The sequence below is a fragment of the Schistocerca gregaria genome, chromosome 1, assembly GCF_023897955.1.
Source record: "Schistocerca gregaria isolate iqSchGreg1 chromosome 1, iqSchGreg1.2, whole genome shotgun sequence".
Lineage (NCBI taxonomy): Eukaryota > Metazoa > Arthropoda > Insecta > Orthoptera > Acrididae > Schistocerca > Schistocerca gregaria.
This window is the reverse complement of record NC_064920.1, coordinates 977141498-977159147: the sequence shown is the minus strand read 5'-3', so window position 1 is coordinate 977159147 and position 17650 is coordinate 977141498. Positions and strand designations below refer to the sequence as shown.

At 39.2% G+C, this 17650-nt stretch overlaps 1 protein-coding gene across 6 annotated transcripts in view; it reads right to left on the bottom strand.

Annotated features, from left to right (window-relative positions):
- Window positions 1-17650, bottom strand: part of LOC126277300 (beta-TrCP) — a 113221-nt gene that overhangs the window by 21943 nt on the left and 73628 nt on the right. For 2 of the 6 annotated variants that reach the window (XM_049977348.1, XM_049977351.1), the window contains exons 7-10: window positions 8966-9228; window positions 4463-4573; window positions 4016-4094; window positions 3509-3678 (exon numbers count right to left, since the gene is read on the bottom strand). In XM_049977348.1, the coding sequence (XP_049833305.1) occupies window positions 3509-3678; window positions 4016-4094; window positions 4463-4573; window positions 8966-9228 (623 nt within the window). Of the gene's footprint in view, window positions 1-3490; window positions 3679-4015; window positions 4095-4462; window positions 4574-8965; window positions 9229-17650 lie in introns of all 6 variants that reach the window. The other 4 variants (XM_049977350.1, XM_049977352.1, XM_049977347.1 and 1 more) reach the window with 3 other exon arrangements.

Below are 17650 nucleotides of genomic sequence, written 5' to 3'. Positions count from 1 at the left end.
CACACACTAAAATTTTAATCTATGTGCTTTGTATTCTTCTGTCACCTTCTGGCTATGTTTGCATTAATGAGCAGTTAGTTTAGAAAACCATGGTACAAATCACATAGCTTTTCTTTGCATCTCCTCAGCAGTTTTAGTTGCACTAAGGTGATGAAAATCCATAATACTAACATGACTCAGGAAAGTCCTTCCAATTAACCCATTAGACAAGTTGAACATATCCACCAGTGTCACAATGAACTGAATCCCTATCTCCATCTACTGCTTCCTTCCTCTATTCAGTCCACATTACTAATTTAATCTTTCTTTTGCATGGCACATTGTTTTCATCATCTTATACATGGTGTACATAAGTCCAGGAACACTCAATTAAATATTGCACAAGAACAAAACATTTTACAGATATCATACATAAGTCATTTTGAAGAGAAACCCTGAACCTTTTTTTCTTGCATGTATACCGTCAAAGCATAGTTTGGCAATTTGCCGATAGTCAGTGCTAGCCACACAAACACGGCGAGTTCAGGTGCGGTGCGAGCTATCGATGTGTTGGAGTTCGACAAAAACAAGTGTGCTACAATTGTTCAACCGAAGTTTTGAACGGAGTATGGTAAAAAGCCACCAACAAGGAAAGCCATTTACTATTGGCAGGTTGCTTGCGCCCGGCAAGGAGAAGTGTCCCAGTGTAAGTGAAGTGATTGTGGACCATGTTCGAGAGATTAATAAGGAATCCAAAGAAATCTGCGAGTCATGCATCCCATGAACTCTAAATGTCTCCAGTGATAAGGTGGAAAGTGCTGCGACAGAAGCTATCTATGAAACCATTCAAATTGGAGGTAGTGCAGAAGCTCAATGACGCAGCGATGGATCGGCTGTACTACAGAAGGGCACAGCTGTTTTATAAAATGGCTTCCTCGGTCACCAGATCTCACTCTGACTTTTTTCTGTGGGTACACATTAAAGATCTGGTGTAAGTACCACCTCTACCCTGTTATGTAGCAGAGCTCTGGGAGAGAATAAGGGAAGTGACTGCCACAGTCAATGATGCCATGCAGGGATGGGTATGGCAAGAATTTGATTACCGTATTGACATCTGCCGCGTCACTCATGGTTCGCATATTGAATGTTTGTAAAAAAAATAATTTCAGAGTCTCTCTCCAAAATGCAATATGTATGGCAACTGTATAATAAGTTCTTGTGCAATAAATAATTTAAAGTGTTCCTGCACTTTATGCATAGGCAAAAAAAAAAAAAAAAAGAAAAAAGAAAAAACTCTGCTCTTGGTAGCCTGAATATTAAGAACTAGATCTCAAATCTTTTCTCCTGTACTAAATGATTTACATCTACATTTTCATGCATTGAGTGCTGGTTAAGTGCTCAGGATTATTACTGTCTCCAGAACCTTTCTTTTTGGTTTCTACTGTAGTTTTCCCACACTAAACTCTGTTGATTTCCACTTTATTTTACTCCTCAAAACCACTACTGAGTTTAACACTGTGAAATCTTAATGTTCTCTATATTCATCAATTCACACATCCACTTCTACACCAACATTATTGCCCAACAATATTATCTGCAATTTATACAACTGCAGCTTATCAGACCTCTAATACTTGCTCTACACTATCTTCTGCACTCTTCTTCAGGTATAGAAAGGATTAATACAAGATGTGGAAGTATAGAATGAACAAGAATATTAAAAAATATTTTGATGTGTTGTTCACACAAATTACATAACTGTTGCTGCATGGCTACACGCATCACTTCTGTGCAACAATCAATCAGCAGCGAAGAAGGTAGACAATTAAGTAAAACAAGACTGTTTCCAACATATTTACAACAGCAATGGTAATCACCCATGAAGAATTAGGGAATACAAGTTAAGAGAAGCAAAGTGAAAAATTTGAGCACACTCAAGATGAAGCAATCTGATATCACCAAAAGACTGATAAAGATGTTTTCTTCATTCCACACACATCTCTTCATTCACAATCAGGGCTGAGTAACATTTCAATCTTTAATAAACAGTACTATGAAATTTTACTTTTGTATGTTATATTTAATACTTGTCATTGATGCAGCAGGTTATTCACTTTAATGTTGTTTATATTTATTCCATGAAGCAGACTGAGTCATTCGTATATTAGTGGCAAAAACCTCTTTATTGTATTGGGGGATTTCCACATATACTGTACTTAGCTTCAGAGATTCTGTAGTTGGGGTTTTTGCACCTAGTGGCACGCAACATTTTCTTTTACTCCACATCACATTTTGCTGGATAAAGGCAATCAGTGCCTTACAAACCCTGACAGTGCTTTACTACAGGCACAATGTAGTCTACAGTGGCAGAATTTTATGCCTTTTCATTACAAGACTACCACACAAATACAAACAATATGCTCAGAGACTTTTCCCCTAGGGACAATACAAGGTGCTCTGAACTAGCTTAAAAAGACATACTCTTCTGAGTGCCCAACACAGTGCTTATGACATTTGACTCTTGCATTCTTAAAAGCTGACAAAGTTTAGACAAGTCAAGAACATATTTGGTAAATGACTGTCTGGGGTTTGTGTTATTTCAGGATGTAGTAAAATCTAGTGTGTGAAAAATGGGTTCCCTCTACCTGAAGTGACTTGCCATTCCTATTTAACCTTCCCCAACCTGTCTCTTAACCCCAAGATGAATAACTAATAGTTCTGAACACTACAATAATGTGTACTTTTATGTGGTCCTATAAGCAGTATTAATATTTCACTCTTCAAAGACTAGTACTGGACAGTAATTCTGTCTTCTTATTTTGTAGCATCTTCAAAGTTGGAGATCTTTACTTCTGCAAACTATTAAAATGAACATTTTTCACATCACTGTACACTGGCCCCATGTGTGTGTTATGCACTGCACCTAATCAACCACAAATTTATCCTTCTTTGGGTTGAATTTTCCTACATCTGTCACTCACACTGAAAGTTTCTTTGTACCTTACTGAGATTAATAAAGAAAATAACATTAAGGAGTTTTGGTCAAAATAACAGTAACAACCTAGAAATTAACTGACCACACAGCAAATGACAAATATATACGTGAAAACGAGGAGAAGTGTGCACATAGAACCAGAGAGGGGGACCACGTTTATGTTCAATACCCATTTATGCCATTAGTACATACTGTCTCTGAATAAGAGAGATTGTTCACTTTATTTGTAGCCACTGTGAAGGAATCAGTCTGCTTGGGAAGTTATACCTCTGACTGAACATATAATACTGTTACAAATTCATATATACCCAATCAGGTATGTTGCACCAAAGCTCCATCACTAAGTTTCAGAACAGACCAACTCGGACCATACACGTGTCTATATAATATTTCAGTTTTTTCTTTGTACATCTTGGTCATGTAATTATGACAGTCTGAAATGAAAAAAAAATATTTTAACATACTACAGCCCTGATTGTGTCCTGGTCTGGAAGAGCCATCACTGTACATAATTACTTTGAGATGTAAGTGTACGTGCGTGTTGGAGAGCGGATGTCAACGTGCACCATAGACGTTTGCTGCTGGGGCGTTCCTTCAGGCGGGTTGCAGTTCAGGAAATCCCACACTAGAATGGTGTCGTCATGAGAGCTGCTAACAATTTGGAACTCATCAAACTGGAGGCGGAAGACTCTTCCCGTATGTTCCTAGAAAGCAAAACTCAAGATCAATGAAACTGTTCTTTAAAATATATTGCCAGCCATTTATCTGCATAGAAACAGATTCTCTAAGTAAATTTAAGCTTCTGTTAAAACAGAGCACATACAACGGATGATTTTCTTGAAACTACTAATGAAAGACTAGAGAAAGATCATGAGAAGGTTCAGAAACACACAAGACAAGAGAGAGAGAGAGAGAGAGAGAGAGAGAGAGAGAGAGAGAGAGAGAGAGAGAGAGAGGGGGGGGGGGGGGAGGGAGAGAGAGAGGGGGGGGAGGATAATGATTACAACTCAACAGTGTGCAGGCCATCTTGGCTTAACTTACCACAAGAGTTCGTAGGCACAACGTACTTGCAGGAGCACGAGGATCTAAGGCAGCTACCAAGTCCCAGACCTTAATTTTCCTGGAAAAAAAAAGAGAGAGTTGGCACTTTAGATTTACATCAGTAATAATGCAGTGAAAAATAAATAAATAAATAATCACGAGTTACATAAATATTTCAATCACAAGAACAAAACTATGGTGAAATTTCCCATTAAAAAGCACACCAATCAACATAAAAGTAAATTATACAAATTTTATTGAAACCGTCAATCAAATCATCTTAAAAAATTGGAGTAAAGAAACCATTTCTCCAACACTGACCCAATGCACACGCTATTCACATCATTCTGACACACACACACACACACACACACACACACACACACACACACACACACACACACACACACACACCTAGTATATAATAACAGAGCATTTATTACTTACCCATCGTATGCACCGCTGACAATCCTTTTGCTATCAAACCTAATACACCTAACCAATTCTTCGTGGCCTTCAAGAACACGTAAACAGGCTCCACATTCGATGTCCCAAAGTCTGTAACAGTCATACTTTAATAGAAAATGTTGTTCTAATTTAAAAAAAACAATAGGTAATACATTCATAATCTCAAACTTTTGTCAAACTTCAGTAATCCACACCAGCACAATTCTCAAAGACATACGACACGTTACAGTGGTGAAGTCAATATTACATTTTTGACATGCAAAAATCTTAAGATTATAATTTAAATGATGGAAAGTCCAGGATATAATATCCAGATTGTTAAGAATGTATTATGTGATTTTCGGTGTCTCCATACCACACATATCAACTTTTATTTCAAGAAAACTATTATTGTGGATTTACGAGATGGGCAGACATCTAAAAGAAAACCAGCAATAAATGCTCAAAATTATCAAAAACTATTTCAGGAAATAGGTGCCGCCACTCTATACAGCTTCGTCACAACACAGAAGCACTAACGGGCCCAACAACATTGGAGTGCTTTTTGGAATTAGAATTTCTTTGTAGTGGTCCAGTTTCCATGTTTTCTATGAAAAAAGTATATACAGCATATCTGAGATTCATCAAATATTACCACAGCATACGATTACGTACAACAAAAATTGAAGATATATTTTAATACTGGATGTTACTGCCGGTCGCTGATGAAACTGCGAAACCGTAAATCTGCACGAGAAAGTAAAAAGAAAAATTATGGTACTTAGAGCTCTCTGTACCAACTTCATGGTGAAATGCTCTTTATCTTCTAATGGTCATACTTATCGCAATACTCACATTTGAGTAAGACACTGTACGAAGTTAAAGTTTGCTATGAAAAATATGGGTCGTTATGATTTCGCGCACACGCACCCGCACACCCACACCTACCTTATGTTACTGCATATGAAATTTAGCTAACAAAATGAAATGTTCTACCTCCAGTCTTGAGAAAATGGGTTTTATGTAGCACGCTTACTTCCAAATGCATGCACAAAAGAATGAAATATTCATTACATACCTTATATCTCAAACCAGTCCAGATATCAAAATGGGAAGCAAGTATTTTGCCATGTGGTTAACATTTGGAACTTTCTTATCTACATCAACAGAGCTGAATCCGTATACTTTTTAGATTCTTTTCAATCCACTACCGTAATTTTTTTTTTTAGAAAGTCATCAATAGCTAGTGAAAAAACAATTTGGTAGTATAAAAATAAAAGTGAAATTTCTTTTCTTTTGTTACTGATATCCAACACAATGAGAACTTCTGTAAGGTATTTACCTCTCCTATCGTCTATTGCTTGTTTAATATGACACTCTTTCAACATTCTGTGGCAATAGCTACTGCAAGACGAGTTTGGGAAAAAGAGGCAAAATTTAATGTGACAATGAACCATATGCATTTCTCAAAACTCATCACTGTTTACACTTCTGAAGCAAAAAAGATAATAAATCTGCCCATTATATTGCAATTTCTGAGGTATTCTAAACTCCAGCTTACCTTTAACAATGAACAGCTGGAAGACACTTAAGTATTTTATTTCTACACTCTTATCTTTAACAAGTGAAAAAGTGGAACAACTAGCATACCATTCTCCCATTCCTATCCATGTACAGAGTGAGCCAATGCATAATCTTACTACAAGTATCTTTTAATTCGCCAGTGATTCTGGAAGTCAAATAGCTGGCAAGGTTCTGCAGGTTGCCATTGTGTTCACAGCTTCAGAGTTACAAAAGAGTTTTACCAATTCAGTTTTACTCTGCAGCAAAAATGCAGCCTTTCTCTATTCTATCTTCAACACAGCAAACAATAATTAAGATGAAGAACGGAGAATTTTGCTTCTTTTGCCAAAACACAGTGTAATTTGAACAAACTGGACTTGCAGTAGTTATTGCAACATAATTGTTAAACAGTGTTGTATTAAACAAGCTATTGGCAACAAAGAGGTTAATAGCTTACAGAAAACCTCAATGGTATGCAGGAACATAGAATTAAAATGTTATGTTTTAGAAATGGAATATCCAGGAGGGAATGTAACAATATTACAAAAAGAGTAGTTGTTACTATCTATATAGCAGAGATGCTGAGTTGCAGATAGGCACAACAAAAAGACTGTCACAATGTAAGCTTTTGGCCAACAAGGCATTTGACACACACACACACACACACACACACACACACACACACACACACACACACACACAGAGAGAGAGAGAGAGAGAGAGAGAGAGAGAGAGAGAGAGAGAGAGAGAGAGAAAACCACCTCTCGAAGTGGTCTTGTGACAAATTCAGTATGATAGCTAAAGTTCATATGCAACACCATATGGTGTAATATGTACCAAACACAAAACCATAGCAACCCACATTTTTCATTGCAAGCTTTTTGAGATTCACACAGTGTTTTACTTAAATGTGAATATCGCAAGAAGTAGGAGCGTTAGGGAGACTAGCATTTCACCATGAAGCTGACCTATACTACCGCTACAAGCAACATAAAACTCAATTCATTTACCAAATACCTTCTGTAAATTTGCTTAAGAAAGATTTCAGAAAATGTGTCTCAATTCTGTCAGTGTAGAACACTGCTAACCAGTACGCCACAAGCAGGCAAAGAATCTCTCTTCTATCTCGCCAGCAGGTATGAGACTATGCCCGTTGGCACCACCACCTGGCTGCCAGTGTGTGCTGCCTCAGTCGATAAGGGGATATTTCCGTGTTGGTTCAAGCCGCCTCACGCTGCCCCACACATTGCAGTAAGGAAGCACACTATGCATGCGTGCATGCATGCATGCATGCATGCATGCACACACGCACGCACTGCAAATTCACAGCCTATATGCAAGAGAGTGTGAGGGTGGGGTATCACTGTGGACAAGCGTGACGTTCCCTAGCCATTCACAAGTGCTCACTCACTTGTATTAATAAGTAGGCCAGCATTGCTCATCTTCGGTAACTTCCATAAACGTTTATTGAGTCACCCCCTTCACATTAAAAAGATCGTAAAGTAAGTTTCCTTTAATTTACATCTTTGGTCGAAAACTTGTTTTTAACAGGTTACCGGTTTCAGTCTATAATTACCATCATCATATCTGTTTTATAAAAACAAGAGTCCTAGTGTAACTGCAGCCATAGTGGCAACGTCAAATGTGATATACGAAATCAGCACCAGCATCATCAAATATATGTGAAAACATGCACAAATTGTCGTCACTAGCAGTACTGTACAAAACGAGTGATGCTGGTGCTGATTCTGCATTTAACATTTCACAATGCCACTATGGCTGCAGTACATTAGGACTCTGCTTTTATAAAACAGATATGATGATGGTAATTATAGACTGAAAACGGTAATCTGTTAACAAAAAGTTTGTGACAATATACGTAAATTAAAGAAAACATTGTATAAGTGGGTTGCTGTTTTATTCGTGACAATGTTGCAGCTTGCAATTATAGAGTAGTTTAATAGACTCTTAACTTCTGACTAATTTCCCTAAAGACTGCAACAATAACAATATTACAAAGGAAACATAAAAAGATATCTTGTTAATGGAAAAAAGCTTAAGTTCGTTAACATTGTTTTAATGTTTCCTAACTCATGCAGTAAACTGGGCAAAAATAATTCCTCCCTGGAATTTTAAGACTCACCGAGTTTTTTTTCTTTTTCCTCAGTGTTGCACAGAGAAATGCTGATTGCATTTTGACAACCTAGTTATTTCTCTACACTGGAGCCAAATATGGAACAATATATTTCCACTTCACTATCTTTTGTTCCACAAGTAACAGCAATTGAACACCGAAACCATTTCCACAGAATGTGTTACACTGATGACCAGGCTGTGTGTAAACTAACTGCAGTGAGAATTAAGGGAGCAAGGGAGAGGCGGAAGGGGGGGGGGGGGGGGAGCAGAAGAATAATAACCAAGACTGCACTGAGAATTTGAGAATTGTGGCAACAGATGGATTACTAATAGTGAATGGCCCACACTTTGGTTACTATCATAAATGAGTAAAACAGAACTGACACAGAATCACTAGATTAGAAGGTATTAAACCGCAAAATCAAAATCTTCATTCCTCAGAGCTGCAGGAAAATGCAGGTAACATAAATGCCACTGAAGGTCAGGCTGCTTAGAAATATGTATTTTAGCACAAAATTGAGTAACTTATCACAAATCAGGAAAATGAAAAATAATCATGGAATCTCACTTTCCATAGTGCTGTTGAAATAATAGTAATTTCTCCCACAGCAATTTAAGATTTATAATGAGGAAGGGCATCGAGCAAAAAATTCAAAAATGTTTACTAAAAGTTTTTTGTCTTCATTCTTACCTTAAGACCTCTTTACCACTTACTAGAAAATACTCACAAAATATCACAAATATAATCAGACAGAAATACATACTACAGAAAGGAAACTAAATCCAAAATCTAAGTAACATCACCTGATGGTGTTATCAGAACTCCCACTGACAACAAGATGATCTCGATACTGTAGACACGCAATTCCTCGTTTATGACCGTTAAGAGTCCGCACAAATTCACACGTTGATGTATTCCACACTTTAATAGTTCTGTCACCAGAAGCCGACACTATGTATTTTTCATCAAAGTCTACAACATTCACAGCTGCCCTATGACCTACTAACACACGCCTCAGCATGATTTCCGTTGCAGACGTCATGTCCCAAACAGCGATGGAGCGATCCTAGAAAGAGAGAAGTTTTCATGAATATAGCAGTCCACCAAAGCAGTGATGAATGATGCAGCAACCTCAGAAATTTAACTTACGAGTTTGTTATTAGCATTGTAGTGTCGCGGAATAGTAAAGAGTTGGAAACGTGGAATATTCTCAAAGTTTCATTGTCTATGCCGAGAGCCAGAGGCAGTAGGTTAGGCAAGAGTTAAGAGGATTGAGCATGTATGGAATGTGTTGGCATGCAGGGACAATGGCCTGGTTACACACAACAGGCGAGAGGGAATTGCTCAGCATGCGGGTGTGTGTTAGATGGAGACTTTCGTAGACAGAGGTATAGCGTCAGCTGTACTGCATTTCACAACTTCGCATAAGTCTGCCGCATCAACACCTAACTCTGTCACAAGAACACCTAAGGTGCGAGTACGACAGATGAATCAGCAGTACGACAGATGAATCAGCAGTCTAAGTGGAACAAATGTGGTCATTACAAATGAGCATGATGTCAGGGCGTTGCTTGTGCTTCCTTTAAATATGCCAGTTTTGATAGCAACAAGGCACTCACAGCTTGACTTACAGTTAGATGTGTACTGGGTCGCAGCGTAGCACTCAGCTCGGTGACCGATATGGTAATCTTTATTAAGGAGATGTTGCAGTAAAGGCGGCCCATCCAGCAGCAGATGTGAGGGGACAGTACCAGCTCTGGTGCTCTCTGCCGCCGCTGTCAATCATCAACCCAGGATTAGCAGACATCGCGGCAGACTCACTCGCCAGACATTGCTGACCTCATCAGTGAGCTGTCGTTGAGACCGTGCGGGGCCTAGGCCCTGTGCATCCGCCGTCACAACCGGGTGAGTCGATGACGCTGGGGAACTGCAGCCCATTCCGCCCGTCCACCGTGGATGAGCCACCAGGAGGAGCAGGGACGAAGACAGGGTGGGATAGAGTACACTCCGCACTTCAAGAACGCTTCTCGTGCCAACAGTAACGGGGACTCCAACCCAGAGTCACCTGCTGTCCGCCGGCAAGCCGGACGCAGCGATCCGCGCGCGGCCGATGTAAGGGCATTCCTTCGCTACGTCACAGCATGCGGCGCTGCGCTAGCAAGACTGCGTGGCCCGGATCTGGTATCATCACTACGAGTCAGCAGGAATAATAATGTTTCTTTGGCGTTTCTAACGCTTATACAGCCAGTCCCTAGCATCACTTCTTTGCATTTTCTTGAACAACACTAAAACCAACGTTTCTAATTGTAACGTTTTCCAGTACAAAATTGAACTGCCTTAAATTTCCTAGAAGAAACACACTATCATTTTATCCATCACAAATTATTAAATGCAGTGGTTTAAAGGTATAAAATTGATGTTTAATTTGAAAAAAAGTGGGTTAGGAACAAATGTAAAATGTGTGTACCATATATAAGTGTGGTACTGCCATATTAAAGTATAAATTGTACTCTGGTGGCATGGTAGGACTAGGGTTGATGGATGGTGAAGAATGATTGCAAGAGGGAAGGCACATTGCCAGACTGTGGTTGTGTACTTTCCTCCTCAGTAGGTTTGCAAACTGTAGAGGAAGCAGCAAGTCCCCACCACTTACTGCACTAATATATCACAAAAAGTAACTACAATGTGTGTCACAAAGTTATACTGATCCTTCTGCAAATCACCTTATGAATCGCTGGTGATGCAGTGCACTGACATGACCAGAGGGGCAGGGCGCATTTGTTTTTCCACAAAGTAAACCACTGGAATGCAGGAATGAGTTACCAATAATATTAACACATATAGGGAGGGTCTACATAATCATTGCTAGAGGAAACTCATTCTTAGTCATCCTTTATGATAGTTTTAGTATTCTTCCAGGAAGGGCAACTTCCCACCATGAGCACTGCCTGCTTTTCAGTTCAGTAACAAACTCTACCTCCCTAGCATTTACTCTCCAGTTCTCAAATGTGTGTAGGCAGAGCTTTATTGAGCTCTGCATGTATATGGTGGAGTAATTTTCAGTTTATTAAAATTGAGTACTTATTTGCAGTTGCATGAGTTACAATACAGCCCTACGACCAATGGGTAAGGACTGTGCATTATCTACAGCACCTACTGTGAGTGAGGAAGCTACATTGACATAGCACAACACTACTAAGCATTACTCATATTCAGAGACTTGCGTAACTGAATCAGCTGTCAAGACTATTTGTTACTCTCAAGACCATTACTCTTGTTGCATATGCTCAGCACCATGAAGAACCTACTGTAGTACAAACTTGTCTTTATATTTTTAACATTTGCAGCAGTTTTTCTTCAGTTGTAATTTCGGTTTTGTTTCATCATAAAGATAAGAAAACTCCCATCCTTTGCAACTCAACTTTATTATTGTGTACCAAACATGTGCCACCTATTCATGTTAGGCACCTTCATTGGTCTATAATAAATATAAAATTATTTAAGCAGTAAATTATTTGAAATTTCAACATCTGGTATAAAGATCATGTAAGGACACTTAAGAGTGAATGTACCAATTTCACATATGCAGTACATTTAATAAAAGAAAATCATTACCACACTGGGATAAAAACAGAAATGACAGTCTTATGCCATTAAAAAAAAAGAGAAGAAGAAGAAGACATGCTCTCTCTACAGGAAAAATGTTTCATACAGAAGGACATAATTAAAAATCAAAATATTCTCAATAACCAGAAAAGCAACAACAGAAGAAAGAGTCAAACTAATTCTCATCTACCATAAACAAAAAACAAAAAAATTTAAAGAAAGAAATACAAAATTACACACACACACACACACACTCATTACTGAAGATGACTAATAGGAATACGTGGAAAACGTCTGGCACATAAGACACAATTTCAGTTGCAAAAGATTGAAGTCGTCTTATATTTATGATGATATATGTAAGTGCACATATTGTAAATAAACTTATATATGTGTTACCTTCTTGTAGATTTCGTATCATTTTTACCAACCACCACTACTACAAACACATCAGACATGACCTGGCAATGTGTGTGTCACTGTGGCAGTAACTGGCAAAAATGTAGCACTTTTCATAATTTTTGTGTGAAACGCTTATCTATTTCAAATGTCTCATTTGTTTATGCAAAGACAACTTCTGGAGAGCAACCACTCATTGCAGTTATTCAGTTTCTGAGCCAACAAATTCTCTCTTTCCACACTACTATTGGCAGATTGCTGGATGTATGACAAGCTCAGCAAATATCAATGACTGAAGAACAGCATGCAGCTACAGGAACATTTCACTGCGTACAACGTATCGGGTGTATCACGATGAGCTTTCTTTTCTTCATGGGTAGGAGTGTATATATTCTGATTGTGTGCAGTTCCTTCACAGCACCAAACCCTCCCCTACAACGACAGTATTCGAACATTAGACAACTCCTTCGAAGCTCAGATTCACACAGCTGCTGGTTGTTTCAATTTTTTTTCACACACACGTCATAATAACCAATCTCATAAAAAATGGATTGCTAAACATAAGGTCACGATTAGGAACAGTAAATTCAACTCTTCTTGTGGAGCCTCATTTTAAGACAAAATGCTTTGTGATCATTATTCAAAACCTTGCCGATATAAGAATATGGGCTGAGATTCTAAAGTATTGCATACCTGGTCTGAATGAATAGTTTAAAGTAATTGAAGCCCAGGAAGTGCAAGACTTCGCTTAACTTTATTTTAACACGCCTGTTGTTGAAACGCTGACCGCGGATAGCTGGAAGTCGCCCCAGTTTACCACAATCACAATCAACAGCATAAACACAATGTGAGCAGCATAAACACAATGCAAGGCATTTAGCTACTTCTTTGTCTCGTTCGAATCTTCCAAAGATTTGCAGGAAATGTTATTTAATGCATGATCGCAAAAACTGTTTTCACCACCTCGCAGAATTTTGACACTACCATAAATCAAGGCACACACAGCAAGTGTGCTTGCACGTTAAACAAAAAGCAGAGTCTCTTCTACCCAAGTAGTGACTCAAGACAATTGAAATAAGGGTTATTTGGTAAGCCTGATAGCGTTACGGAGACGTTTAGCAAACTCAAGTGGCAGACTCTGCAAGAGAGGCGCTCTGCATCGCGATGGAGTTTGCTGTCCAGGTTTCAAGAGGGTGTGTTTCTGGATGAGGCATCGAATATATTGCTTCCACCTACTTATACCTCCCGAGGAGATCACGAATGTAAAATTAGAGAAATTCGAGTGTGCATGGAGGCTTTCTGGCAGTTGTTCTTTCCACGAACCATACGCGACTGGAACAGGAAAGGGAGGTAGTGACAGTGGCACGTAAAGTGCCCACCGCCACACACTATTGGGTGGCTTGCAGAGTGTAAATGTAGATGTAGATGTATAGCACTACTTTGCAGTGCGGTTCTAAGCTTTGGAGACAGTGGCGGTGATAGAAAAAGTCTCTTGTATCTTAGCGTGACTCATTCTCGCCTGTCGCTAGCCTAGCCGTGGGAAGCAGTTTATTTACAATATGTGCACTTTATCTATCTTCATAAATGTAAGACGACTTCAGTCTCTTGCAACTGAAACTTATTCTTATGTGCCAGACGTTTTCCACATATTCCTATTAGTCATCTTCAGTAATGAGTGTGAGTGTATAATTTTGTATTTGTTTAATTTTTTTATTGTTTATGGTAGACTGTGAATTAGTTTGACTGTCTTCTGTTGTTGCTTTTCTGGTTATTGAGAATATTTTGATTTTTAATTATGTCGTCCTGTATGAAACAGAGCATGTCTTTTCTTTTGTTGTTGTTGTTTGAGTAAATGATAATGAGTGAGAGTGTGTATGTGGGACATACATAAAGATTCAATATCATATCATGTACAGCATTGCATAAGTGTGTCATGGGAAGGCTGTGTTTTCCCCACCTTGCTGATGATTTATGCCCAAGGGTACTTGCTTTTGTAAGGAGGCAGCCAGAATAGTCGTTTGTGGAGTAATCTTTTTCTGAAGTTATTTCAAGATTAGTGTGTGTTTGGTTTTGTTAATCATTTTATTAATATTTGCATGATGAAGTGACATAAATGCATCTGTGAATAATGATTGGCGTAGGACAGTTTTAGTGCAAAAATGATCTCAAAAGATAGTTTTGATTGACTGGTCATTTCTAACAACCAATCAGAGTTAAGCATTTCCCATGCATTGGAAGTAATTATAGGCTCTGGAAGGAATGGCATTAGTCAGTCACCGGTCAGCTATTGGACGTGTTGGTCATGTTGAACGATCCGACTTTATTATGTGTAAAATGAAGAAATAATTGGCTTCTCGTATTCAGATTGTGTGGCCGTAATAGCAGTTGCATTTACAGAAAATTTTGTGAAGTTTGGACGTTTTTGCATTGTTTTGTTGGAAAGAGAACCACATGTGAACTTTCGGCCTTTGTAAAATTCTGCATGATTTGTTTCATATTAGTCTATGGAATATTTTGTGAGCACTTTCTTTATTAGATATCCACTGGAAAAGGACCGAATGTGAAACACTTATATTGTAGCAGAGTAATGACTGTGAATCGTATAATAATTCGAGTCGAACTTAAGTACATTCCTGGCAGCCTCGTGTTTGTGTACTGGGTTGTCTGAACTGTGAACTGAGGACAGTGATACTATTCGTTAATTAAATATGGGCTGATGGCAAGTTTTAATTTGAACCTAAAGAAATAAAAGAACCTGTTGCAGAATTCTGACATTTTTCTAAAGAGCTGAGGCAATCGCCATCCACCTGAAAACTGTTATAAGATATTACAGGATAGTTTTGACGGTGTTTTTCTTAAACGCTATTTTTACGCCGTCTGGAACAGTATCTACGTATGCTGAGAAACGGGCTGGTGATCAGATGCCGAACTGAGGTAGGTGGAACTAGTGTATTGCACAGCACGGAGAGAGAGAGAGAGAGAGAGAGAGAGAGAGAGAGAGAGAGAGAGAGAGAGAGAGATATCAAATTACTACACCACACCACAACCATAACCCCACATGCCACACAGTGCCTTCCCTTCGGAAGTGTCTCCACTCCTGCATTATTTCAACACTTTCTTGAACAAGTGACATCTTAAGTTCTGTCCCTGTTGAAATTAATTAGATGACATTGGTGTATCCGGAGAATTACCAGACCACCATCTCAAAAATATGGAGTCTATTTTTCAAGTTTTAACTGATAATAGTCCTCTTATAATTTACAGAAATTTTCGCTTTTCAAGGTACATGTCATTGATGCCCATGGCACTCACCCCTCAATTAAGCATTTAGAGGCTATAAGGAGACTATATTCTCCCACAAATGTAGAACTCCAAGCTGTCCTTCCTTTGCAGACTACATCAAATTCATTCTAAATGCATTGGAAATACCTGCTCCTTTCCATTGTCTCAGACACAAAAATGTTCCTTTTAAATAGACTGGAGAATGCCAATAATCTTTTCCAAAACTGAAATATGCATTGCCGAACTGCCCTTGTCTTATTCACTTCAACCCGAAAAAATCATTAGTGCTTGCAGCTGACACGTCGCCACATGAAATAGGGGCAGTTTGTCCACACGGTTTGCAAAACTGAATGCCCTCTAACCATGTGTGTCCAAGGCACTGAACAAGGCACAACCCAATTACAGTCAGCTGGAAAAGGAAGTTTTACCCATACTTTACCATCTCAAAATATTTCATCAATACCTGCAAGATGGAAAATTTTTCCTTCTGACTCATCATAAGCCACTGAATGATCTTTCTTATACAGCAGAAGATTTATCTGATTGTACAGAACAGAAACTGCAACACTGGTTGCTACACTCATGCTCATAAATTAAGGATAATGCTGATACATGGTGAAACAACACAATGGTGGATGGTTTGCAGGTTTAAATCACCTCAGGGTATGACCATGCAGTGCATTTGACCTGCGGTCATTGCATGGTAGCACTGGCAGCAGTCCACATATGCAGAGGTGCATTGGTACATATCAGAGTACGGTTCAGCGAGTAAGTGTGCAAACATTTTCAGATATGCTAATGGTGACTGTGTGTTGAAAATGGCTCAAAGAACACACATTGATAACGTTATGAGGGGTAGAATACTAGGGTGACTAGACACTGGTCAAACACAGCAGGTCGTAGCACCGGTCCTCCGTGTGCAACAAAGTGTGACCTCAAGATTATGGCAACGATTCCAGCAGACGCGAAATGTGTCCAGGCACTACAGTATGGAACGTCCACAGCGTACAACACCAAAAGAAGACTGATATCACACCATCAGTGCCCACAGACAGCCATGGAGTACTGTAGGTAGCCTTGCTCAGGACCTTACCACAGGCACTGGAACAGTTGCCTCCAGACACACAGTCTGGAGACAACTGAACAGACCTGGTTTATTTGCCCGGAGACCTGCAAGGTGCATTCCACTGACCCCTGGTCACAGTAGAGCCCGTAAAGCCTGGTGTCAAGAACACAGTACATTGTCATTGGAACAGTGGTCCCAGGTTATGTTCACAGACGAGTCCAGGTACAGTCTGAACAGTGATTCTCAGCGGGTTTTGATCTGGCGTGAACCAGGAACCAGATACCAACCCCTTAATGTTCTTGAAAGGGACCTGTTTGGAGATAAAGGTTTGATGGTGTGGGGTGGAGTGGGGTGGGATTATGATTGGTGCATGTACATCCCTGCATGTCTTTGACAGAGGAACTGTAACAAGTCAGGTGTATCTAGACGTCATTTTGCACCAGTATTTCCACCTTTTCAACCTTCCTCCTGATGGATGATAATGCATAGTCCCACTGAGCTGCCACTATGGAAAAGTACCTTGAAACAGATAATATCAGGCGAATGTAGTGGTCTGCCTGTTCTCCAGACCTAAACCACATTGTGCATGGTGATCATATACCATATTGATGTTGGGGTACATGCGCAGGAAACAGTTGCGTTTTGTAGCACGTGGTTTGGAATGATTTTATCAACTTATCACCAATACCATGGACTTATAGATCTGTGTTGTGTGTGTTCCCTATGTGCCTATGTTATTAGAGCCAGTTTTGTGTAGTGCCATGTTGTATGGCACCACATTCTGCAATTATCCTTAATTTATGCGCACGAGTGTATTTCTTTCCCATTATCAACATGAAGTTCTTTATCACCCTACGGTACAGCATGCTAAAGCAAACACATTGTCTTGCTTACATAAGCGAAATGATCTGGATTTCTATGCATCACTAGTTTCTTGTCTTTGAACCGATTGTTCTGATTCACAAGCACTCCAAACTTTTCCCATTGTTTCTCAGCAGATCGCCCAGGTTACTGAACTTGGTCACTAAGAATGCTGAAGTAGTACATTTGGATGGGTTAGCTTCAATCAAAAATAAATTTCAGATGCAGTAGTTTCCAAATATCATGCACAACTCTACAGCCTCTCTCTTCAGAA